General features: G+C 30.5%; 1 protein-coding gene across 2 annotated transcripts in view; it reads left to right on the forward strand.

Moving 5' to 3' along the window:
• Window positions 1-21,813, forward strand: part of LOC107169350 (uncharacterized) — a 64,986-nt gene extending 43,173 nt beyond the window's left edge. Inside the window, exons 1-2 of one of the 2 annotated variants that reach the window (XM_089217102.1) lie at window positions 13,476-13,664; window positions 19,663-21,813. In XM_089217102.1, the coding sequence (XP_089073228.1) occupies window positions 19,693-20,700 (1,008 nt within the window). In that variant the 5' untranslated portion in view covers window positions 13,476-13,664; window positions 19,663-19,692 and the 3' untranslated portion in view covers window positions 20,701-21,813. Of the gene's footprint in view, window positions 1-13,475; window positions 13,665-19,662 lie in introns of those variants that run through there. The other variant, XM_089217101.1, reaches the window with a different exon arrangement.
• Window positions 21,814-22,817: the final 1,004 nt, after the last annotated feature.

A 22,817-nucleotide genomic window follows, 5' to 3' on the forward strand; every position in this document is an offset into this window, starting at 1 on the left:
AAATTTTTGGCCCCATATACGATAGACGAACGAATGGATGGAGAAAACCAGAAAACTTCATAACGTGGTACCCCAAGGACTTTTCAAGAGGCCGAATATAGTTAGAGACATCGCCAAGTAACGAATCTGATGTTTCTATATAATGAAATAACTATTCGATAAAAACTTGTTTTTGTAGATGTTGTCACTATCAAATTTTAAACATACAGTTCTAAAATTGTACACTAACAATAAATCCGATAAAGATAAGACATCGAAGGTAGGTAGGCAAACTGATTAATTTTACTACAGTATATCAGTTCCGATATTGATGCAAACGTTTATACATATACGAATTTGTTCTCGTTTTCTCTTGGTCCGTACAAAAAAAAAAAAATGTCAAAGAAAAACGAAAAATAATTTTATTTGTGGATAATTGTACTGCTCAGCCTCGTATACTTTATCTATATAATGTTAAAATCTGTAACACTTGAATATTTTCCGCCGAATACAACAATAGTAAGCTCCAACCAATGGACCCAGGAATAATTAGTAATCTTAAAGTGTGTTATCGAAAAAAGTATTATAGTATTTATTTTAAATTACATTTAAGGTTAAAAATTAAATTAAACTGTATTATGATTTTTCGTTACATAATTTACTAATTATTTCTTTTGAATTATATAAAATTGAAAACTAAATTAAACTGTGATATGATATTTAATGTTGTTTTTTACATAGCATATTATACAACATAGAAGTATATATACATACATACATAATTAGATTTTTTAAAAAAAGTTGAAAAAAATACGTAATTATATTTAACGAGCTTCTCCATATTACAAATTGCTTTGATTGCTATTCGACTTCGTTGTATGGATAGTTTCACTGTATATTATCAAAATACAAAATTCGTTTTGCGTGCACACTCCCGGTGAATACTATTTGCGGTTGAAATCAAAAATTACGCACTAGTTGCGGTCACTCGAAATATATACCTAGTATACATATACCTACTTGGTTTTATATTTAAATTAAGTGCACCGAGTACCTACTGTACTTGACATCTCAGAATGAACAATTTCGGAGGGACGCTCGCTCAATAACTGCTACACTGCCTTACGTTTAGCACTGTCACCAGTGTTGAGCAGTATCTTTGATACAATTCTGATTTTATTATCAAAATAATAATTAATAATAATTAATATTTTTGTTTAATATTGTAGATTGTTAGAAATAATTTTTCAACCTAGTACCGGTAAATCATAAATTGTTAAGTTCGGAATATTTCTAAAATTAAAACCTTTTCATCCTAAAATAAAAAAAAAATTGAACTTTTTCATAACCTACTTGTTTATTATTATTTTTATTTATTAATTTAATGATGACATATTGAAAACAGTCACTACGAAGTTATATCCGTGATATAATATATAAAACAATAATAATATTATCAATTATTTTCTACCATAGATTGTACTATTTCAGATGGTGATTTATCGAATTAGAACACCTTTCATACTAACGTTTTGTAAATAATTTGATTAGACTATAATAACGTTGATTTGATTTGATTAAATATTGTATTTATTACTGAATTTTCGCTGGTTCAGAACCTTTAACACATTTTATAAAAATTGTCGCGAATATTATAGGTTAAACCCTTTACAATTTAAAACTACTTCTGTTAAACAGGTGACTTTTGGGGAAAATGCAATTTTGAACCTTTTCATTCTATAGATCCGTGACTCGCGTGTTGTACAATTTTCGTTTCACAAATTCAACATATTATGGTGCACATTGCTGATTGATAGACGTTTAAAAAAAAAAGGTTTTTGCCCGTTTAGGCCCATTGCTAAGTGGAGTCTGTGGCTCTCCCTTAAAATTGTCCAGTCCCCTCACCAGCTCTCCTACGGAAAAAACAAATTACTAACAGCTGCAGAGTACGTCACACGTTATTTTTATAAGAGCTAAAGTACGTCACTTATTTTTAAATATTTTTAAATTTTAATAGCCGATATTTCTTTAAGTATGAACAATAAGTGTAAAAACAATTATTATATTTATCTTTTAAATAATATTATACATAGATACAAAGTAATTTCATATTTTTAACTATAGCTTTTTGCATTCAACATTTTTATGTATTTCAGCGTATTATCCGTAACTTTTATTAATATAAAAATTATGATTTTTTTTTCTGTATATATAATATATATAGTGGCTAAGATATTCATTTAATGCTGTTATTTGTTTTTTTTTTTCATCGTTGAAATTCACATGGGCCCAATTTATGTATTTTTTTCTCCCTGGAGGAGTTCCTATATAACTCAAGGACAGTAGACTCTAGAAAAGCACCTGCTTAAGTGCCAAAGATAAAATTATTTTTTTTTTAGGTAAAACTTTCTGTATCGCTGTAGAGTCATACTTGCTACCCACAAGTCGCATAATATTATAACTACCGAGCAAGGACTTTCTTGCATTTGCATATTTTTTTGATGGTTAGTACGATTATATTATACGAGTATAGTAAGTACAAAACACAATTCATATATAATTTGTGATCAAATAGGCACTCGACATTTTTAGTACATATTTTTGCATAATTCAACGGGTTTTTGGTTCAATAAGGTCGTATTATAATTGCAATGTAGGCCCCAGTGGTAATTGTTTTCATTTCACGCCTACTTATTGTCTCTACGCAATACATATTTCTGTGGCTATAGTTGCAGAAGACGTCACAGAAAGAAAAATATGGTTCAATGTTTTATAATTTATAACAATATATACATTATTAGGGCCCAGATTTTTATGTAGGTATTTGCATTTTTTTCCGGAATGTTTAACATGAAGCTTTTCAAGTACCTACCTAATATGTTAACAACAAACTTTTTTGGTGTACTTTTTGCATTTTTTGAGGCTTTCGATTTTATTTAAAGGACGTTTAAAAACTTTTTACGACACTATTTATTTTTTTCAACCTATTTCTAGTATAGTGTTTCTAATAGTTAACCACCTAACCTGGTTGTTAAACAAAATGATTCACAAATTTAACTTTGTGGACCTACCAATTAGTCGATTGCCATTATGGTAAATAACCGGTCATTATACTTCCGTATCGTACGATAGAAAATTGGTGATGAGAATTTTTCAAAAGGACATTTTCGACACTTTTAAATAATTTTTTTAATTTTTAGTGTCATGACTGCATTTTTTGAAAGTCTGAGAAAGTTCAAAGAGAATTTTTAATTGATTTTAGTAAAGTCGATATGAAAATATTTAAAAAAGTCTTAAGTTAATAATTATCCTATTTATTTTTTTAAACTAATTTAAGTTACAAATTATATGAACACTTACAATTAACTTACTAACTTGAGTCAAATTATACTTTTTTTAAATACATAAATAACATCCTACTATGGTTGAAAAAAAAAAATATTTATGACATAAATGCATCATCATTGATTCATCAATAATAATTGCATTATGTTTAATATTTAATTAACTATAAACTAACTTAACTTGGATTGGATTAAAATTTTAACTCATTATTTATAAACTTTATAACAATAAAAATCAGTTAAGTTAAAAATTAGGTAAATGAAAATTTAATTCAAAAAAGTTAAGTTAAAATAAGTTAAAATAAACTTAACTAAAACTTTTAAACTTGTTAATGTTATCCAGGCTTGCATGTTTATATTATGACAAAAAATTTAAAAATATTAATGTATAGAAAACTGAAATTAAATGTGTTATACGTTCAGGATAAAATAATTCTAACCTATTGATCGTAATTTTGCTCTTCTATGCTCCCTAGCAACACTCAAGGTGCTTCTTTGAGCACACTTTAAATATTTCTGTTATAAAGTAGCCAATATTATATAAATATATATATATTATGATTGTTCTGGTGTAGGTACATTTTTAATTTTTATTGTAAATCACGAACATTTTGGTAAATATTTTTTGTGAATGAAGACCAACAAACAAGCTTTTTATTTTTAAATAATAAGCTTTTAAACACGTCACTTGATCACTTGACGTCAGTAAAATATACTTCCAGTCCTATACACCTGCATGAAGAGTTAGAATGAAAGTTTAAACAATATGTCTTCATACAATATATTTATAATTGTTACATATATATTAATTAATATCAGTGTAAAATAAATTATATTAGCCGTAGCCATTTTCCGCCAAAAACGAGATAGGTACCCCGTTTTCTTCCACTGCCTTCAATAAATATAATAATAAAATAGTCAGTATAAATAATTTATGCATCGCAAAAAAATAAAAATAAATAAATCGATTATATAATATTATATTTTTTATAATTATAGGATATTTCAGCAACAGATGAATACCTGTTAAAAGAAAAGAAAAATTAGTTATAATATGAATGATTATTTTACTTTTTGTAATTGCTTGGACTAGCGTTTTTCGATAGCTGATGTAGATAGTCGATACCCAGAGTGTTAATCATCAACCAATAAGCGCAAACTGTGAGCTTAACTCTATCTATATAATACAAAATGTAATACTATAACACTGATCACTTGCTAAAATAATGTGGAAGAAAATGGAAACCAAACTTTTCCACTTTTTTGTGGAGGAAAATGGACAGTGGTCAGTAGAGGAATACGGAACAGCCCATTATATTTTATACTTTATAGTGCTAAAATTGTGACACTCGAGTAGATATTATAATTAATTCGACTGCAACTGGCACGAAAGAGGGTCTGACCGCAAATCAATATCTGGTTATCGTTTTAAAATGCATGATGGTTGCCCATGGCGTGGAAACTTCAAAAACAATCTACTGTCACCTTGTCGTCAACAGAACCCGGGTTAATCGCAATAGATTGTGTCGTAACTGAAGTCATGTTATATGGACTTACAAGGAAAGGTATGTGTACGTAATAGAACTTTGACACAATTACTTATTACTGTCCGATTGAATAATACATGAAGATAGCCAATCATATATAGTCTTGAAATTATTAAATCATGAAAAATGTATGAAATCCGTCTGTATATAGTATAAGAAAAGCCACAAAGTATGAACAATTTGGACGTTAAATATTCCTTTTTACTAGATGAGAATATTAATTGTATTAACAACTGCATTTCCTACATTCCGTTTGAACAACAGGTTTCCGATATCTTCACCAAATCGGAAATCCTTACCTCGTTTAAAATTCGAATTTCTTACAACTAAAACTAATTTAAGCTGTAATAATACGTGCAATTTTGGTTTAGAGCAAAATACCTTAATTAAAAATTAGATAGGACAGTTGTATCGGATGACGCATAATACTCGATTTTTGATATTTCAAATTTTTTATACCAATTATTCACGCAAGTAAAAAACTTAATAAAAAAATAAACAGAAAACGCAAAACGCAAAACGATTTTTTATCGATTTTAAAAATGAAATATCAAAAATCGAGACTTAAACGTCATCCGATATAACTCTCCTCCACAACTTTTAATTAAAGTATTTTGCTCTAAAACCATTCTGTAAGCCGTATTATCGGAACAAAATTGGCATGTTTTTGTACAGTGTTTTCGCTGGTGTTGTCTCCGTCTTACACGCGTACTACATAACAAATTTTCGTTCGCTAGATTCAATAGTGTGCTGTTAGTTTTGATATTAGAGTGAATTGACCCATTATCAAACTTTTAGTTTAGAACATTATCTGTGTTCTCATGTTGGTTTTTTACGATATTTTAATTTTTAAATGAGTTATGAGCATGTTAAGTGTGAATATTTGAAAATTCACATAACTCATTTAAAAATTAAAATATCGTAAAAAACCATCATGAGAACACAGATAATGTTCTTAAAACTAAAAGTTTGATAATGGGTCAATTCACTCTAATATCAAAACTAACAGCACACTATATTGAATCTAGCGAACGGAAATTTGCTATGTAGTACGCGTGTAACACAACACACGCGGGTGTAGCGTCCTCTTAATGTTAGGAAAAGAAATCAATCTTTCACTGTTTCATTCACTATCTCACTATTTTTATTATTATTATTATTATTAGATATTTTTACTTATTAGATTATAATTATCTGTATTTCATTAATTATTATAATCAAATAACTCATTACAATGATAATAGAGAACAATATTTTTGAGGTATCGATATGTCAAAATGTACTGTCTCAAATCAGTTTTTAATGACTAATGAGTATTCAATTTTTCTCAGCGCTTTTGAAAGCTAATAGCTTACTAAGTACTTTAAATGAAGTTGAAAATCGAAGCATTATTTCGACACACAAATAAAAAAAAAGTTTAAAAAACATAATATATTCATCGCATCGCTCAGAATCTATAATATGACATATAGAACAATAATGTTTATTTAAATGTAACAATTAATAAAATAGGTGGCAAAAAATCATTTTGTTTTGATATTGTTGGTGAATTATTTAAAAATTAAAATCATGTAGGTATATATTTTTCTATAAAAGATATTCAATATTATTATTATTATTATTTATTAGAATTCAATATTATGAAAGAAAAATTATTTTTGCTTGTCCCATAATCTATAATGATTAATGAGAGATATTAATAAAATTATATATTTATTAATTACATTTTTTTTACTGATTTTTGTTTTTTTCGGTACTTAATTCTACCGACTGTACGATTAACCAATTTTTAGTAATATTCCCATTTTTTTCCACCACGTTGTAACATACACACCTCGTGGTCCGACTGTATACGCAATTGAAATTGGCCAACTCTAATAACAAATTCTAGACACGCTCATGTTCCTAAAATCCAATAATACACTTATTCGTACCGTATTTTAAAAATTAATTATACATTTTTAAGTAACGACTACACAAAATACACAATACAAGAACAACAAATAGTACCTAGGATCAAAGGTGGGCATTGTATCTATATAGTTAAAAAGTTTGTTTTTTTAAACTTTTTAGCTTAACTAGTTAGCTTATTTTCTAATCAACTTATGAATTTATCAAGTTAACCTAACCTGACAGTTGAAATAATTACTTAGCTTTACTCGATTGATTAAAAAATAATATATCAAGTTAAAAACATATTGAAATTTTTCGTTTATACGTATAAATACATATAATATATAAAACAAAAATAATTCAATTATATAACAAGTAATAATAACATCACAGACGTTTTTGTTCTTTTTCTTGATAAAATAATTGTACATATTGATATTATGTATTAGATTAGACGAACACAGACACTATTAATATTATGAGATTTGTACAAACTAATTATCTCTTCAAACCGATCAACTTTTTTTAAACTAAAATTTTCCAAACTATCAACGTTTAACTCGATGAGTTAAATTTATAAATTATTAACTGTTAAGTTTAAACTTATATCGATCACGTGTCTTGTTAACTTAACTTGAGTTAATTATTTTCATTAAGCAATTGCCTTCTTTTACTCAGGAGGACGTAACACTGGCATTTTGTTGTCTATGTCTTACAAGTGCTTAACATATTATAGCAAATTTACAGTCAGCAGATCACGTGCAGTAATAATTAATTTAAACGTATCACGTTTAAGAATTAGAGTGATTTGACCTATTACGAAACATGCGATGATAATAAGAACATTACCTGTGTCTGTATGTCCAGAGTATTTTACGATAGTTCAATTTTTTAGCTAGTTTTACGTATATATGTATATATTATATTGCACAAATAATTAAAAACGCTCGTAACTTACTTATAAAATGAATTATCATAAAAAAAAAACCTACACTAAAACACGGATATAATGTTCGTGTTTCGTATAAGAGGTCGATTCATTTCTCATTTTAGATTATGGAACAAACAAAATAATTCAACACGATTATGTAAAATATTTAAATTTCTGATAAAAACCTATATATAAAATATTTTTTCTTTACTTGTGAAAATATGTTATCATTTTTTGCATATTTTTTTTTTTTACAGATTACCTACAACTGTTTGACTACATTTTAACACATTATAAAATATTATGATACTTATTGTATTTAATTTCACGAATAAAAATCGTTTAAATATTTAAACAATATTATTATAGTATAGTTTCAACGCACCAACTCACAGATCGATTAGGTAGTGATGAAGAAATTAACATAATATTATATCTTTTTTTTTTAAAAAAAACGTAGAAACTGGCCTATGAATTTTTTACACGCTAGGTCTCGTGTAAGAGCTAACGATATATTTTAACTAATTTAACTAACATTTTCTCAATAATACATTATTATTATTAATTTATTACAATGGATATACGTAAATTGTGTTAGAAATCGAAGGTATAAAAAGAATTATGGAAATAAGGGATTATGGGATCATTCTCAACCATATTTTATTTTAACTAAGTCAATTTAGAATGTGATTTAACATCAACGTGACTTCATATCGTATCGAAAAAATTTCCAAATTGCATTTGTATTTTTTTTTTTTTTTACAATTTAGTTTAGTCAACTTTTAAGACTAACACATATTTTAGTATATTCAATAATAATAGGTTGAAATATGGCTTCTGGGACCGGAAAAATATACAAGTCCTTATCATAATTTGGCACTCAGTGTGATAATCGAAACAAATATTAAATTATATAAAAAAAAATTATTCAATAATACTATTATATGATAATAAATATATTATTATAAGTAGGTCCAATGCATAAAACATTAAAATCCAATAATATACGGTAAAGCACGATTGAGCTTACAAGATAATATTTTATATGTGACGTTGTCACATTCACGTAATTTTCACACCAATTATTATACTACCAAACTTAAACGATCCGCGAGCAGTGAACCGATCCCAGCTTCATCGACAATGTTACTGACAAATACATTATAGATGTATATTTTTGATCAATGTTGTGACTCGAAAAAAATACAATTTGCTATTGAATTATAATGTTTAAAACATGAATTAGTGTATTATAATATAAACTATTTATATCTACGATATATATATATATGTTTATATATCTCGTATATTTGGTATAATGAAAACCATTGTTTAAGAAAAATTAAGTGAAACGTTCATTTACTATAGAATCTTTAGTAATCTATAACAGTAATTTTATCAGAGACGTTTTATTACCAACCACATTTTGAATTATTTAAATTATTTAAATGAATACTTTTTGTATAATACAGCTCAAAATTGAAAATGACAACATTGCACAGTTTTTTTATGCTCGATCGTTTAGGTTTACTTTTGTATTTCCATATCCTTTGTTACGCTTTACTCAATCGTGTTGTACCCATAATTGTCTATTTTAATATAATATACACTCAATGAGTGAAACTTGCAAAATAAAATAAAGCCAAGTGCCAATAAGTACTTTCCTAGTTAACATTGCAATAATCATAATCTGTGTCGATGTGCAAGTATTGTCTGACTTGACTCTGAATGGCTAGGTATAGTTGAATGTGTGACAATAATTTTGAAATTATTACTATATTAATGTGTAACTGTAGTAGTGCCTATACTGTGTGTTGTTTAAGTCATTAATGATTAACCATATAATATTAGTTTATTATATTAATTATTTGAAGTTCAGGGGATCGCATCACATGTGTTTTTCGTACGTTTTAGATCAATAATAAGCCATTAAGCAATGGTAAATATTACACATACATCCGAATGTCCTATTTTAAATTAAAATATACGGTGAAACCTCCCTTAACGGACACCTCTAAATAGCTGACGCCTCCAAATAGCGGACATTTTTTCCGGAACGGGGACATTTTCACTATTATTATACAAGAAAACCCCTAAATACAGGACACTCTAAATAACGGACATTCTTATGGTAATTCCATTTTGATTTTGACGATTCTAAAATATAGAATAATCGTGTAATGTCTTTATAAATATCTATCTAATCTATTATTATAGTTTTAAGTTAATCTTATCTGTCCACGATCGCGTCGATTAGAACATTTTTCTAGTTTATGTTCCGTGAAGTATCCTACATCACTATTTCCTACTCGTATTTAGTTGTGTTTGTGTTTCCATCACACATACGAATGTATTCTTAAACGTATTGTCTCCAACGCAGTTAAATTAGAAAATGCTTTGATACACGAAACTACCATATGCATCAAGATCCAAACAAGTTACAGTAACTGATTTTTTCATATCATTTTAAATAATAATATATTATGTACAATTAATATTTGCGTTAAAATAATAGAAATATCATTGATTATAAACATTACCTTTATAAATAATAAAATTATATGTTGTAAATATGTAATTATTAATTTCTCCGAGTTTTTTTTCGAGAATTTACCCCCACCCCCTCTCACTCACTTGATATCCGAAAACTTTAAATAACGGACAAAATTACGGCGACCGAGAGTGTCCGGTATTTAGAGGTTTCACTGTATGTATACATATATATATGTGTGTGTTACCGGAAATATGGATAATTCGGTATAGGTATTTTGCAAAATATCTGTAGTAGGCTTTATATATCAAATACCAAAAATTACTCGGTCATATACTATACAATAGGAGCTTTGCCCAGGTAGGTATTATGTATGATGTCAAACGTGCAGTAAAAAATATGATAAAAATAAACAAAATTGGGTATCGCCTATAACCAGCGACTTAACTGTCTCATCGTTTATCGTAGATGTGCGTGTTTCAATTTTTACAACTTTCAATTTTAAAGGACCATAAAATTTGGATATTTTTTTTTTAAAACTCATAAAATAATTGAATTTCATTTAATATTATTATTAGGATTTTTGGGTTTTATGTCAAAAAAGTGTTTCCTACAGAGCATATAGTCTAGGGCAGTAGGACCTTACGAATTCAACTCTTTTTTCCGAAACTACAATCGAACTTGAGAAACTATGTTTAATTTATTATCGCTTTCGGTAGTTTTCATGTAGGTGATGCATCATAGATGAGTATAATATATTTCGTTTTTCTCGATTTATTGACATGAAAGTGCGTGTGTGAGAGTGGCCTACTAACTTACGCACACTAATGATGATTTACTTCGCAAACAACCACAGTCCGTAACGAGTGTAAGACATCGGATTGCCTATACAGAGATCCCTTAATAAATCACCGCCACCAACAAAAACATTGAAAATGTCAATGATTCGAAAAATGGACTTACTTCAAGTGTATTTAAAATCTGAACTTTAATATAGGTCATAATTTAATCACGAAAACAAGATAAACGTGCTTAAAAAATCACCCTGTTCATTCTATGTTATAAATATATACATATATACATTTTTTATTATTCAATAAATTACGTTATTATTATTATTATTACTATACATCGTGTCTGTTTCTTCACCTTTGAACATAATATATGCGGTTTAAACCTTTTAAACGTATTATTATTATTTAACATTTTCTGTACAAACTGTGTTGATATATTACGTGACGTGACCTTAGAAACGTTCAAATCAGTTGTATGTACCTATGTATCTCACAAAATACAATTTGTTATAATAAATACGTCAATACGTGTAGGTTTATACTAAAGAGTCAAGAGTGTATGAGTCGATTTGGTTGATTAGTCGAGTCGGTTAAATAATTATATAACAAAAGGTTTGAATGTAAAACGATTTTTAGGTATAGGTACATATTATATATATATATATATATACACATTAGCATTTTATCGAGACCACTCATGTGCAACTATTAGGAGAATTAATAAATGAATCATATTCATCAAATAATTTATATACTGACGTTTCAGCTGTATAGTGATACAGCTCCAGTGATGGACGTTCACATATTCTAAATTCTGTGTCAGTAAAAGTAAATATTATTTATATACATGTTTAACAGTGTAAATGTATTTAATCACGAGAATTTTAAATCAAATAAATATGTAAATGACGGTGACCCGTCAAAATGGATCTGCAAAAATATTCCATTAAACCATTTTAATTTGTTACAAATCCGTCGACGCAAAAGAAGTATAAAATATTTCAGGTAGTCGTGACGAAACCAGGTTATAGGTTAAGCCGGTTAGGGTTTTATCCCCATGTCTACAACCACAAGAAACACGGATTAATGGTTATTAGCGGTTAAGATAATTTTTAGCGTTCCGATGTATCGGCCAATTTTTGATTTACATAATTATTATTATTTTTTTATTAAAAATAAACAATCTATACAAGTATGTACAATAAGCTTATGTGCTAAGAGAAGACAGAACGTGATAAATTGATTAAGAAGCCACCCGCTGACAACACTTAACATTTGTTTTTTAATTATTGATGGTTGGAATTGTGTGTATGTATGTTGTATATTTATGTGTGTATGTTGTATATTTTAACTTGATGATTGTAGGAGGTCACGACACCATTTCCTTTTTAGCCTGCACCTTGGATTTCCTGGGAGAGTTAAAGAGTAGAGGTTTTTAATAAGAGGATTTTGATGGGATAAAGTCGCATAATTATTTTAAATGCCTAATTGCCCTCTATTTTATCGGTGTTTTTTAAGTAATCATCAAAAATTACATTCTACATAGTGGTACATTATGAAATCCTCTTGTACCGCGGTTACACTGTTCACGGTCTGTTATGATACTGCGCCTCAATTACGCGGTATAGCTGTACCGCTATAAATCGCGGGCTAGGATTTTGATGCAAATAAGCACTTTTTTTCTGGTGTTTTGTAAACGTTAGTCCTAGGTTTAAACATGTTTTGTATGATACTGATTATTTCAAAACAAATTTTTGTTTGGCATTTTTTGACAAAATCACATTAAATGCATTTTCGGAACGAAAACTGTTACGATCAACAGGAGACTTTTGACGGACTGCCGACGGTACGAACAATAAATTATAATATAGCGCCACAAGTTATGGTTATAAAATTTTCATTGCAGCTTAAATTATCACCGTTATTATATATACCTAATACCTATTATGGATATTATTATTATTAATTTTACCACACCATACATACATAATATATTATTTATATAAATTATATAAACGAATAGAAATGCACATCGTTTTAAAATGTTTTTCCACTTGTCGAGCTATAATGATTTAAACGAGTTTTTCAACTGGTTTTTTGATTTTTTTTTAGGTCGTTATTTAAGGATTTTTAGCGCATTAAAATCCCAGCCATAACTGTTATAATATTATTACTTTGTGCTCTTCGATCACGCGCGGCGACACTTAAATAATGTTGTCATGTACACGACGGCGTTCCGTCCCTTCCATGACGCACACAACGACATGCAGATAACATTGTTATCTATGGGTGTTCGTTTCTCCCGTCCGTCCGCCGCCGAACCACCGCCGCCGCCGCCGCCGCCTCACGGGCGTCGCGCGCACGAACGGACGCGCCGCTCGCACGCACGAACGCGATTGTGCCCACACGCACACGACGGTTGTGCGTTGGAGATGCGCGCGCACCCGCGCGCAGAGTTTCGGAAACCCGACGCGTACGCCGCGTGCATCGCGGCACTCGCTGTTTTGGGATCGTGAAAATATTTTCTCTCCGTCGTCGGTCCGCAGTCTTCGACGGCGTGCGAAGGGACTCGTTCACCATTTGCTCAATAATTGCTCCGGAGACGATCAGCGCGCGCACCGACATCACCTCGCACAGTCCATCACCGACGTTGCTGCCAACCATAACAAACATTCGTTTCGCACCGTAAGTATATTAATGTCGAATTTAATCATGAAATTATATTATTTATATATTATCATTATTATTCGTTAATATAATGTTACGTTTGTACACGAACGATATCGTTTTCTTCGTTTACGATAATCTCGGGCGAGATAATTATTTGATTTATTATTATTATTATTATAGGAGGTACATACGATAGTAGTTGTTAGCCCGTAATTGTATTTATTGGACATAAATAATACAAAATAATATTTTTATCGAGTTATTTCAAAAAAAGATGTATATAATATATTCGGTGATGGTAATAATATTATTTTATTGTTTTCGTGTTGAATTAATTTGATTTATTGTAATTAGGGTGTTATGCATAAACATCGATCATGCAGTGGCGTATACAGGGGAGTGGGTTTGGAAAGATTTGGTACCGCCAGGTTTGGCACGTGTTGTTTAGAAATTGTTAGGTAATCAAGTATACAAATTTTTTTCCATTTTAATATTGATTTGTTTTTTCTAATTCGATAATTTATAAATTGCATCATCCATCGTATTATGATGTGAATATTAAAAATTACAGCATAATCTTTTATTCTATTTTTAATCTTAGTTTATAGAATGACATTAATTAAATTATTTCCATACCTAATTTTCGTTATAGTAAAACACAATGTTGAACAAATCCATGGTAAATTATATAGTGTTTTGTTATTTGAATTACACAATCCAAGGATATTTCCTTGGAACATCATTTTAATTATTAAAATTATGCTTGGAAATTTGTTACCGACTTATTACGAATAACCATTATTGCTATTTATATCTTACTGTTCGAAATAATTCGTTGAATAGATTTTAAAAACATTATTATTCACTTTATTATTGTTAACATAAAACGTAACGAAATGTTGAAACCGTGTATATAAATGAGTTATAATGTAAGATATATTATAATGCTTATAATGTCAATTGATCATAGTTCATAATATAAAAATTTATAAGAGTTCAATATATAAACGTTACCGGCATTAACATATTATTATAATATACTAACTTGCATAACTAACATAGCTAACTATGGTTCGCCGTGCATTGAACGAGTGCATGGGAAATGTTTTAGGGTTCATATTTCTTAGTGCATCAATCAAAACCTGTATTTTTGAATAAAATTATCGCATCTTCTCTGTATATATTAACAATGTATTATTAAATTATTTATATATTTTCTACCAATCACCAAACCAAACGGTCGATTGGTCACTTAAACGAATTACTACATTTTTACAACCGAACGGCGATGTCCCCACCCCGCTCTCCTAATACACTCATTATCCCATCACCGTGTTCATTTAAATATATCATTATCTAGGTATATGACTGTACATATTTTATGCCAAAGCAGTTTGTGAGGTCAAGTTTGTCCTCAGTAGTCATCTTTCACCGATATATTGTGATTAGTGATTACCTACCTATATATATATACAGGGTGTAACAGAAAGAACTTGATATTTTAAAAAATTATAAGAAATAAACTACTTGACTTAGATAAATCTTTTTACCATCAAAATTATTTTTATAATCAGATTCACAAATTAGCTATTTTGTATTTATCTAAAAAATTTAAATCAAATTTAAAATTTTTTATTTCCAATACTAAAAAATTAACATAAAAATAAATCAATTTTACGTATAGCCCTAGCGTCTTTTAATGATAAATAAAAATAAAAGTTAAAAATATTAATTTAAAAAAAAGTTATCCCAAAAGTCAGTTCTTTCTGTTACACCTTGTATACAGGGTGATTCTTTTATCATGAATCACTCATTATTTCAAAAAGTATCAATGTTTTTGAAAATATTTTTTTACAAAGTTTCATGTTGTTAAAAAATTATATTTTTAAATATTTTTATCCTTATCATTTTTTAATTTTTTAATTTTTCAACTTTTTTGAACGACAACCTAGAGTTTTAATTTCATATTCCAAAGCAGAATATTTTTCTAAGTATTTTGATACGTAAAAATCAAATTTTGGACGAGCAGTTTATGAGTTATAAAAATTTAAAGTTTAGAGAAGTGGAGTAGTGAACAAACATTTTGCGGGTTAACTCCGTACCCCACTCCACTCTGCCAATCTAAACTTTAAATACTTATAAAGTTATAACTCATAAATTACTCGCCCTAAATTAAATTTTTATGAATCAAAATACTTAGAAAAATATTCTGCTGTGGAATATGAAATTAAAACTCTAGGTTGTCATTCAAAAAAGTAAAAAACTTAAAAAATTATAAAGATAAAAAATATTAAAAAACATATTTTTTTAAATAAAAACGTTGTTTTTTTAACAACATGAAACTTTGTGAAAAAATATTTTCAAAAACATCGATACTCTTTGAAATAATGAGTGGTTCATGATAAAAGAATCAATCTGTATAATATGTATATATATATATATTCAACGTTTAATCGATGTTTTTGAAACATTCAAAGGTTAGGAGGAATCTTTTTCTTCGATTATGTGTAATACTTTTCTTTTAAACACTTAATTTTTGTATATTCATTAGCTTTTGTCCGATATATCCTCTCCTCCCTAACCTTTTGTCTGAATATGCCACTTATGGCGCCACACATTATATACCGGCATACCTAATTTCATGTCTGCACCGTCGTGACATCTGCAGTCGTCTGTGTGTAACACATATGTTCATTGTTCGTTAAAAAATAATGATAACGACGGTATAAAATACTAATGAGTATAGACAAATAATGGCTTAATAATTACATGGCGCAGTGTACTTCTCAACGGGTGATAATGGGTTAACTATATGCTTATACAAAAAAAAAAATACGCACTAAGAAATTATTTTGTCTAAAATATTGTATGAGGAACATATTATTAACATGACACAAATGTAGCGAGGGAACTAAGTACTAATCAAAAAATTGGTCAGTTTACACACATAAAACAGTACGCATGTATTTTGTATTATTATATAGATTAGGTTCTTTTTCCAAAACATTTGATAGGTCGCAAGTCCATTAGCTATAGATTGTATTTAAGAGACCACAGATACCTGAAGAAAACCGGTAATAGGACTTATCATGTTTATGACCATAAACCACTCGACTTGCCTATATGTGTTGTGATCATCGCATGTTACATAACATATAAACGGGTTATGCTCCCCCAAAATACAAATCATATATTTCTTTCGATTTCCCTAAAGATCAAAATTAATATGTGGATTTTGCATACCTTATAGTGGCGGAATAATAACGCAAACATCTATTTTATTATACCTGGTACCTGTTGTACTAGGTATATAAGTCCCAAGCCCCAACTCGGAATGTGGTGCGTATTTTAGCGGTGAAGATGATAGGTGAATACCTCCCGAATACCTTTCTGGTCTGGTTTATGTATTAATAATCATGTATTGTACTTGCTACCTACCTAAGTTAGGCTAGGTCCTATTTGTAATAGTTAAATAAATAAAATTATCATTGATATTATAATATCGTTTAAGGCATCAATTTCATACCGAGAGTCTCGGAAAATCACAATTTTGGTTGAGCTTTGGTCTATATAACATGTACCTATTACATTATATAGAACCTCTCCTCCTACAGTACGCTTTGTAATGAACGGTTAGGTTTGTGTGGCCATAATTTTCCTGTCTAAAAATTCCCAAAATGTTTATTAATTATTACTTATACGTTTATTGGATAATAAAAATATAAAACGGTTATTACTTAAGGTGTCTCGTCATGACTATACTTTTATTATAAATGCTAAGGAACATTTTATGGCCAACTCTATTCACGCATTCGGTCGTTGTGTTGGTAGCTGTTAACAATTTTATTGTACGGTATAATATTTAATTTAAACAGTTTAATATGACGGTAGCTAAACCGCGGGAAGTTATTGAGATAGCGCTTTGTAAAATATGTGACACATATTCATATGATAGATAATTTAATTTGACAAAATTATTAAATATTATTTAATCTACCTATTGTCTATATCATACTTCTTCAATATAATTACGTCTGATTATTATTAATTGTTTTCGTTGGTCATAAACTCATAACTAATATCTACATAATATATTTTTTTAAATATTATAAAATGATCTAGACAGACGCGTCAACGGTTTGTTATTTATTTTAGGTATGAATAATAATAATATTATGCGAATGTTTGGTTAAGTTGTACATAAACGTGGTATCCGAACAATTCGTCAAAAAAAAAACAATTTGTTTACAAATTGTTATACTGGTCAATAATTTCATCGAAATATGGTTGTAGATGGTCAATAAGTTTTGGTTAGTGTATGCTTTGAAACTATACGCTTTAGTGTACGAGTTAAATAGATAATTATATTATTAGGTAAGTATGTAATGCAAAACTGTTCTCTCTTATCTTTTATAATTATTATATTAAACAGATATACTAGTTAGTGTATACTAATGGAAACAATCGTGTTATTGTGTTAGGCATATTTATTATTATATTTATACCAAACTGATTATTTTTTTAACAAGTGATACAAGCTAATTAAATATATTTACCAAGAAAACAAATATTATCATACCATATTAAAATTTAAATGCCATATACTATATTGCATATGGAAATTACAACGATGTCCATAGTACATTTTAATAACCTACCTAATTAAATTTAAAAAAAAAACTATTTGAAAATAAGTGGAAAACATTTTAAATTTCGAACAAAACGATGAATATATTGTTCTTTTAATGTTTTTTTTTAAACTGATACACATTCACGTAAAAATTCTTTATTCGCCCAAAGTACCAAATACCTCGGGTAGGTACGGTGTTCTCGGTATTTACCCAGGTGTGATATTTTCAGTAACTACCGATATTCGATTAAACCAATACGGATATCGATAAAAAAAAAAAGCTCTAGCAGAACGCTTACCATACGTACAAATCACTACCTCCGAGCCTATAACCACCTAACCACCTACGAACTTGAACGGTAAACCATCATGTATGCGCTTTCGTCAATCCTACCGCAACGGACCTGATAACACAATAAGACATGACTTCTGTAAACTGTAAATAATTCGTTAAGTTAGGTTATACATTATACCAAATTCAAATCCTATATGCTCAAAAGCATAATCTTATAACTAGGGCATATCGGTATGATCGAAAAACTATTTATGTAAATTTCGGTTTAATAAATAACCACAGACCATGTGCAAACCTTTAATGCTATACTTTTCCATGTTGTACATTCATAACATTTTATTGCAATGTAAATATCAACATTTTTGGTGTAGCCGAGAAGGATAAAATTAGAGTACGTTTATTTTGGTCAAAAAAAGTCTAACCCGCACATAATCACCGTACATGTACACCATTGTTTCACATAATCTTATTATAAAAGACGCATTTTTATCAGGTTCCATAATTTTGTAGCTAACCAATTTTTTAAAACTAAAGAAACAATTAAAAATTACAGTTTGATGACATGACTAAAAAATTTGACTCCCAATATTAACCCGACGATTAACTTTAATGTAGGTATGTGGTCAAAAATTGTGGGTTCCCAAGGTTTTGCAACAGGCTCAGGTTTCTTCTCTATGCAAGGCCCTGGTAATAGTACCTACCTACCTACCAACCAACCTCTTTACCTACCCAGGTCCCTCACATTTAATTTTGGGCCCGTGCACTAAATGTTTTTGAGGGCCAAATAAATAAAAATTATTGAAATTTAATTCCAATTTAAAATGAACTATAGATTAGGCTAACCTAACTCATTAAGTCATAACTAACCTATAGACGATACTAATGTCCCATACATGATTTATTTATTATAATACACATTTATATATCATAAAATATTATTTAAAAAAAAATAGGTATCTATTCAAATGAAACTTAGAAATTTCAAAAATAACAAATTAATTTCAACAGGCCCCTTTACTGTATGACCAACAGTTCCCCCTCCCCTCATTTTGGTGGTACTGTACCTAACCTTGTCGCTTGTGTTGTAGCCTGAGTGCTGCTCCGTCTCGTTTTCGTACATGAGGAAGGACCGGCATCCCGACAACTCCACGGAATCGGCAAGCCCGCCCGATTACCACCGCGATCCACCGGAAGAAGACGCTCCTCCGTCATTGATGGCCTACCCGTCACTGGAGACACTGCAGCAGAGATTGGACACATTCGAGGATCGTTTTATCGACCAAAACCAGCAGGATGACCGGACACTCGTATCGCGAATTGCCAGAGTCGCCCCCATGTCTGCAGCAACCGAGTCGACGCGCGACCGCCAGATACCCACCCCGCATCCCGGCGCCTACAACACCACCATCCCCAGCTTCCCATGCACTGAAGTCGCAGCCTCAGTCTCCGCAAGTGTCGCCGCAACCACGGCCACGACCTCAGCCGCCGCAAGTGTCGCTGCTAGTTTCGCCCCAACCACGAGCGCTGCCGCCGTCGCCGGAAGTTCCACTGCATGGGCGGCGCGCACCGTCGCCGGAAGTTCCACAGCAGGGGCGGCCCGCACCGTCACCGGAAGTTACACAGCAGGGGCGGCCCGCACCGGCGGTATACGTTCCGCCGTACACGCCACCGGATGGAACACCCCCTACTCCCCCCCAAACGCCTCCGCCACCTCCTACACCGCCACCTACGCCTCCTCGCGTGGCCGATACATCACCAACTACATACGCCCTATTGAACCCGTCGATTACCAACAATACTTATACTGCGTAGCCTCCACTTCTCGCGGCTACCCCAGACATACCTACAATCCATCCACGATTCACTCCTACGCAGCCGGCTCACACTCCTCCCCCGTCTCGGGCTCTTCCTCCGCCAGCAGATCTGCAGCTACCCTCGCCGCCAGTAACCTCAACCCCGAAGCCCCGATCTTCCGCCCCCGATACCTCGACGCGGAAATGCCCAGCGTATCGGAACCGCGCAAGGTGGCCAAGCGGTCGGAGCAGCACACATCGGTCAAAAGGAACGACGACATTGCAGTCGGCCACGGCGGCGATGACGACGAAGACATGGACATAGACATCTAGCCATGATGTTTCGATACTACACCGACGGCGGCTCCAATAATTATGTCGAAATAATATTTAAAACATTCATAAAACTTTTTCAATATTAAAATTAATGCAGGTAGCTACTCGCCGTCGAGATTTTTTTGATTTTTTAATTTCCATTTTTATTTTTATTTTTATTTTTTTTTTTTGCATTACTTATATTTTATTTCATAATATTATAAATGCTTTATATCTTTACGTTTAGTTAGCGCCACACGTCCATAACATTATAAGGCTTACACAATATTGTTATTCGTAAAAACTGTCGTTAAAGCCACGCAAAAAACCGAATCAGCTCATTACACCTAAGTACTAAATTATTTTAATACATTATTTTATTTGTATGGATAACGTGATACCGCACATCGTGGCAAGTACGCGAAAAACTCAACTTTTCAATTATTACTGACTGGAAGGAAATAGGGTACCTTTACTATAGTAAAATATTATTATTCTTTTATTTTTTGCAAAACTCCGTTTTTTTCCACGTGGTACGAAAAAAGTTGTAATTGTTTTAAAAATTCCGGGTTGTTTGTATGTTATTTTTTTCAAAAGTTGTACGCAACTTTTTCCGTCACCGAATGGACGAAAAAAACGATTTGCAACCAAATGGGCGTGTGGTGCCACATTTTTTTTTATTATTATTATTAAAGTCCGAGTGTATTACAAAAGCTTCAGACTGCATAAAATTGCCATCTCGTCGTAAGCTCATAGTACAATAATAATTATGTTCGTTTACCGTAAAAGCATTATATTAAAAACTTATTTATACTCTATTATACAATAAAATGACCTGTGAATAATATTTTATGTTTTGTGCACTCGTTTGTATTTTTACACTGCAATAATATTTTTATATTGTATTCATCTCAAAGTCAATATCAATTATAATTAATGGAAACCTTTATCGATCGTTTGACGTATATTTTATAACAACAATTGAGCACGATTGCGTATAGGTAGGTAATAATAATAATATTATGTGTGGACTCTTACTTATACACCGTCGTCTCGAGGTAGTGTTTAATAATAATTAATATCAATCGTCATTACAATATTATAATAATAAGCTTGTTGTGTACACTCAAACGCTGTTTTTTCATTTCGTCGTCGTTTAGGTACCTATATACTTCCTTCTTTCCCATCTAAAAAAAACAAATACGTGTGTGTGTGTGTGTCAGTACACACGAATGAATAATATTCGACTGTTTGATCGGAATTAAAATAATAAGATCGAACAGTCGACCGGATGGTGACGAACAATATGGTACCACTGGTGTTTTGATGGTATACGGTCTATACCGATTTGCCGTTTTGGCGTGTACGCTGTATGATGTCGGTCAAAACACACTGAAATTCACACGAATGCGCATAAGTAATAGTGCTGTAAACACCTTGACGCCAGCAATAATAATTATGCATTATTATTAATAGGCGCATCTACAGTCGAGGTCGGATGAGATATTCAAAAAAAAAAAAAAAAAAAAAAACCAGACGGGCGTTACACTCCGGAGTGCCGGCAGAAATGAAAACTTGAATATTGTTGAATAACGTTGTGCATTTTCGATGTTTTTGAATGGTTAGATAATAAGATTTTGCACGAATATTGCTTTATTTGTCCGGATTTTGAAGGCAAAAGCCTTTCTTTTAATAATCATAATAGAAAAATAATTTTTTTTCCGTTTAATTTCTAAGACGATGGATGTATTTATTTTGTTTGCCTTTTTTATGTTCAATTTTCAGTTGATTTAAAATAATTTTATATTACGCAGCTGAAAATTTTATCGGTAGAAATCGATAAGAGCTTGTAAAGACGGTGCATTGTCGATGTTAATATGTTTCTATAATGATCCGTCCGTTACCGTCTTATCGAGTAGGTATTTGATATGGCCATAAAAGTATCCGTACTAGCTATTTAAAGATTAAAATATGTTGCGTAGATTTCAAGACTGTTCGTCGGTTCGCATTCGTCGACTGCAATTGTCTTTTAATAGTTTTTCCACGCGTTTATTTTATTCTGTTATTTTTTTTTTTTCTTATCATGCCAAAAGTCAAACAAAATCACGTTTCTAAGTTAAATTTTTTTTTATATA

Source organism: Diuraphis noxia, unplaced genomic scaffold (genome assembly GCF_037042655.1).
Source record: "Diuraphis noxia isolate RWA-SAM2 unplaced genomic scaffold, SU_Dnox_SAM2 contig0001, whole genome shotgun sequence".
Taxonomy (NCBI): domain Eukaryota; kingdom Metazoa; phylum Arthropoda; class Insecta; order Hemiptera; family Aphididae; genus Diuraphis; species Diuraphis noxia.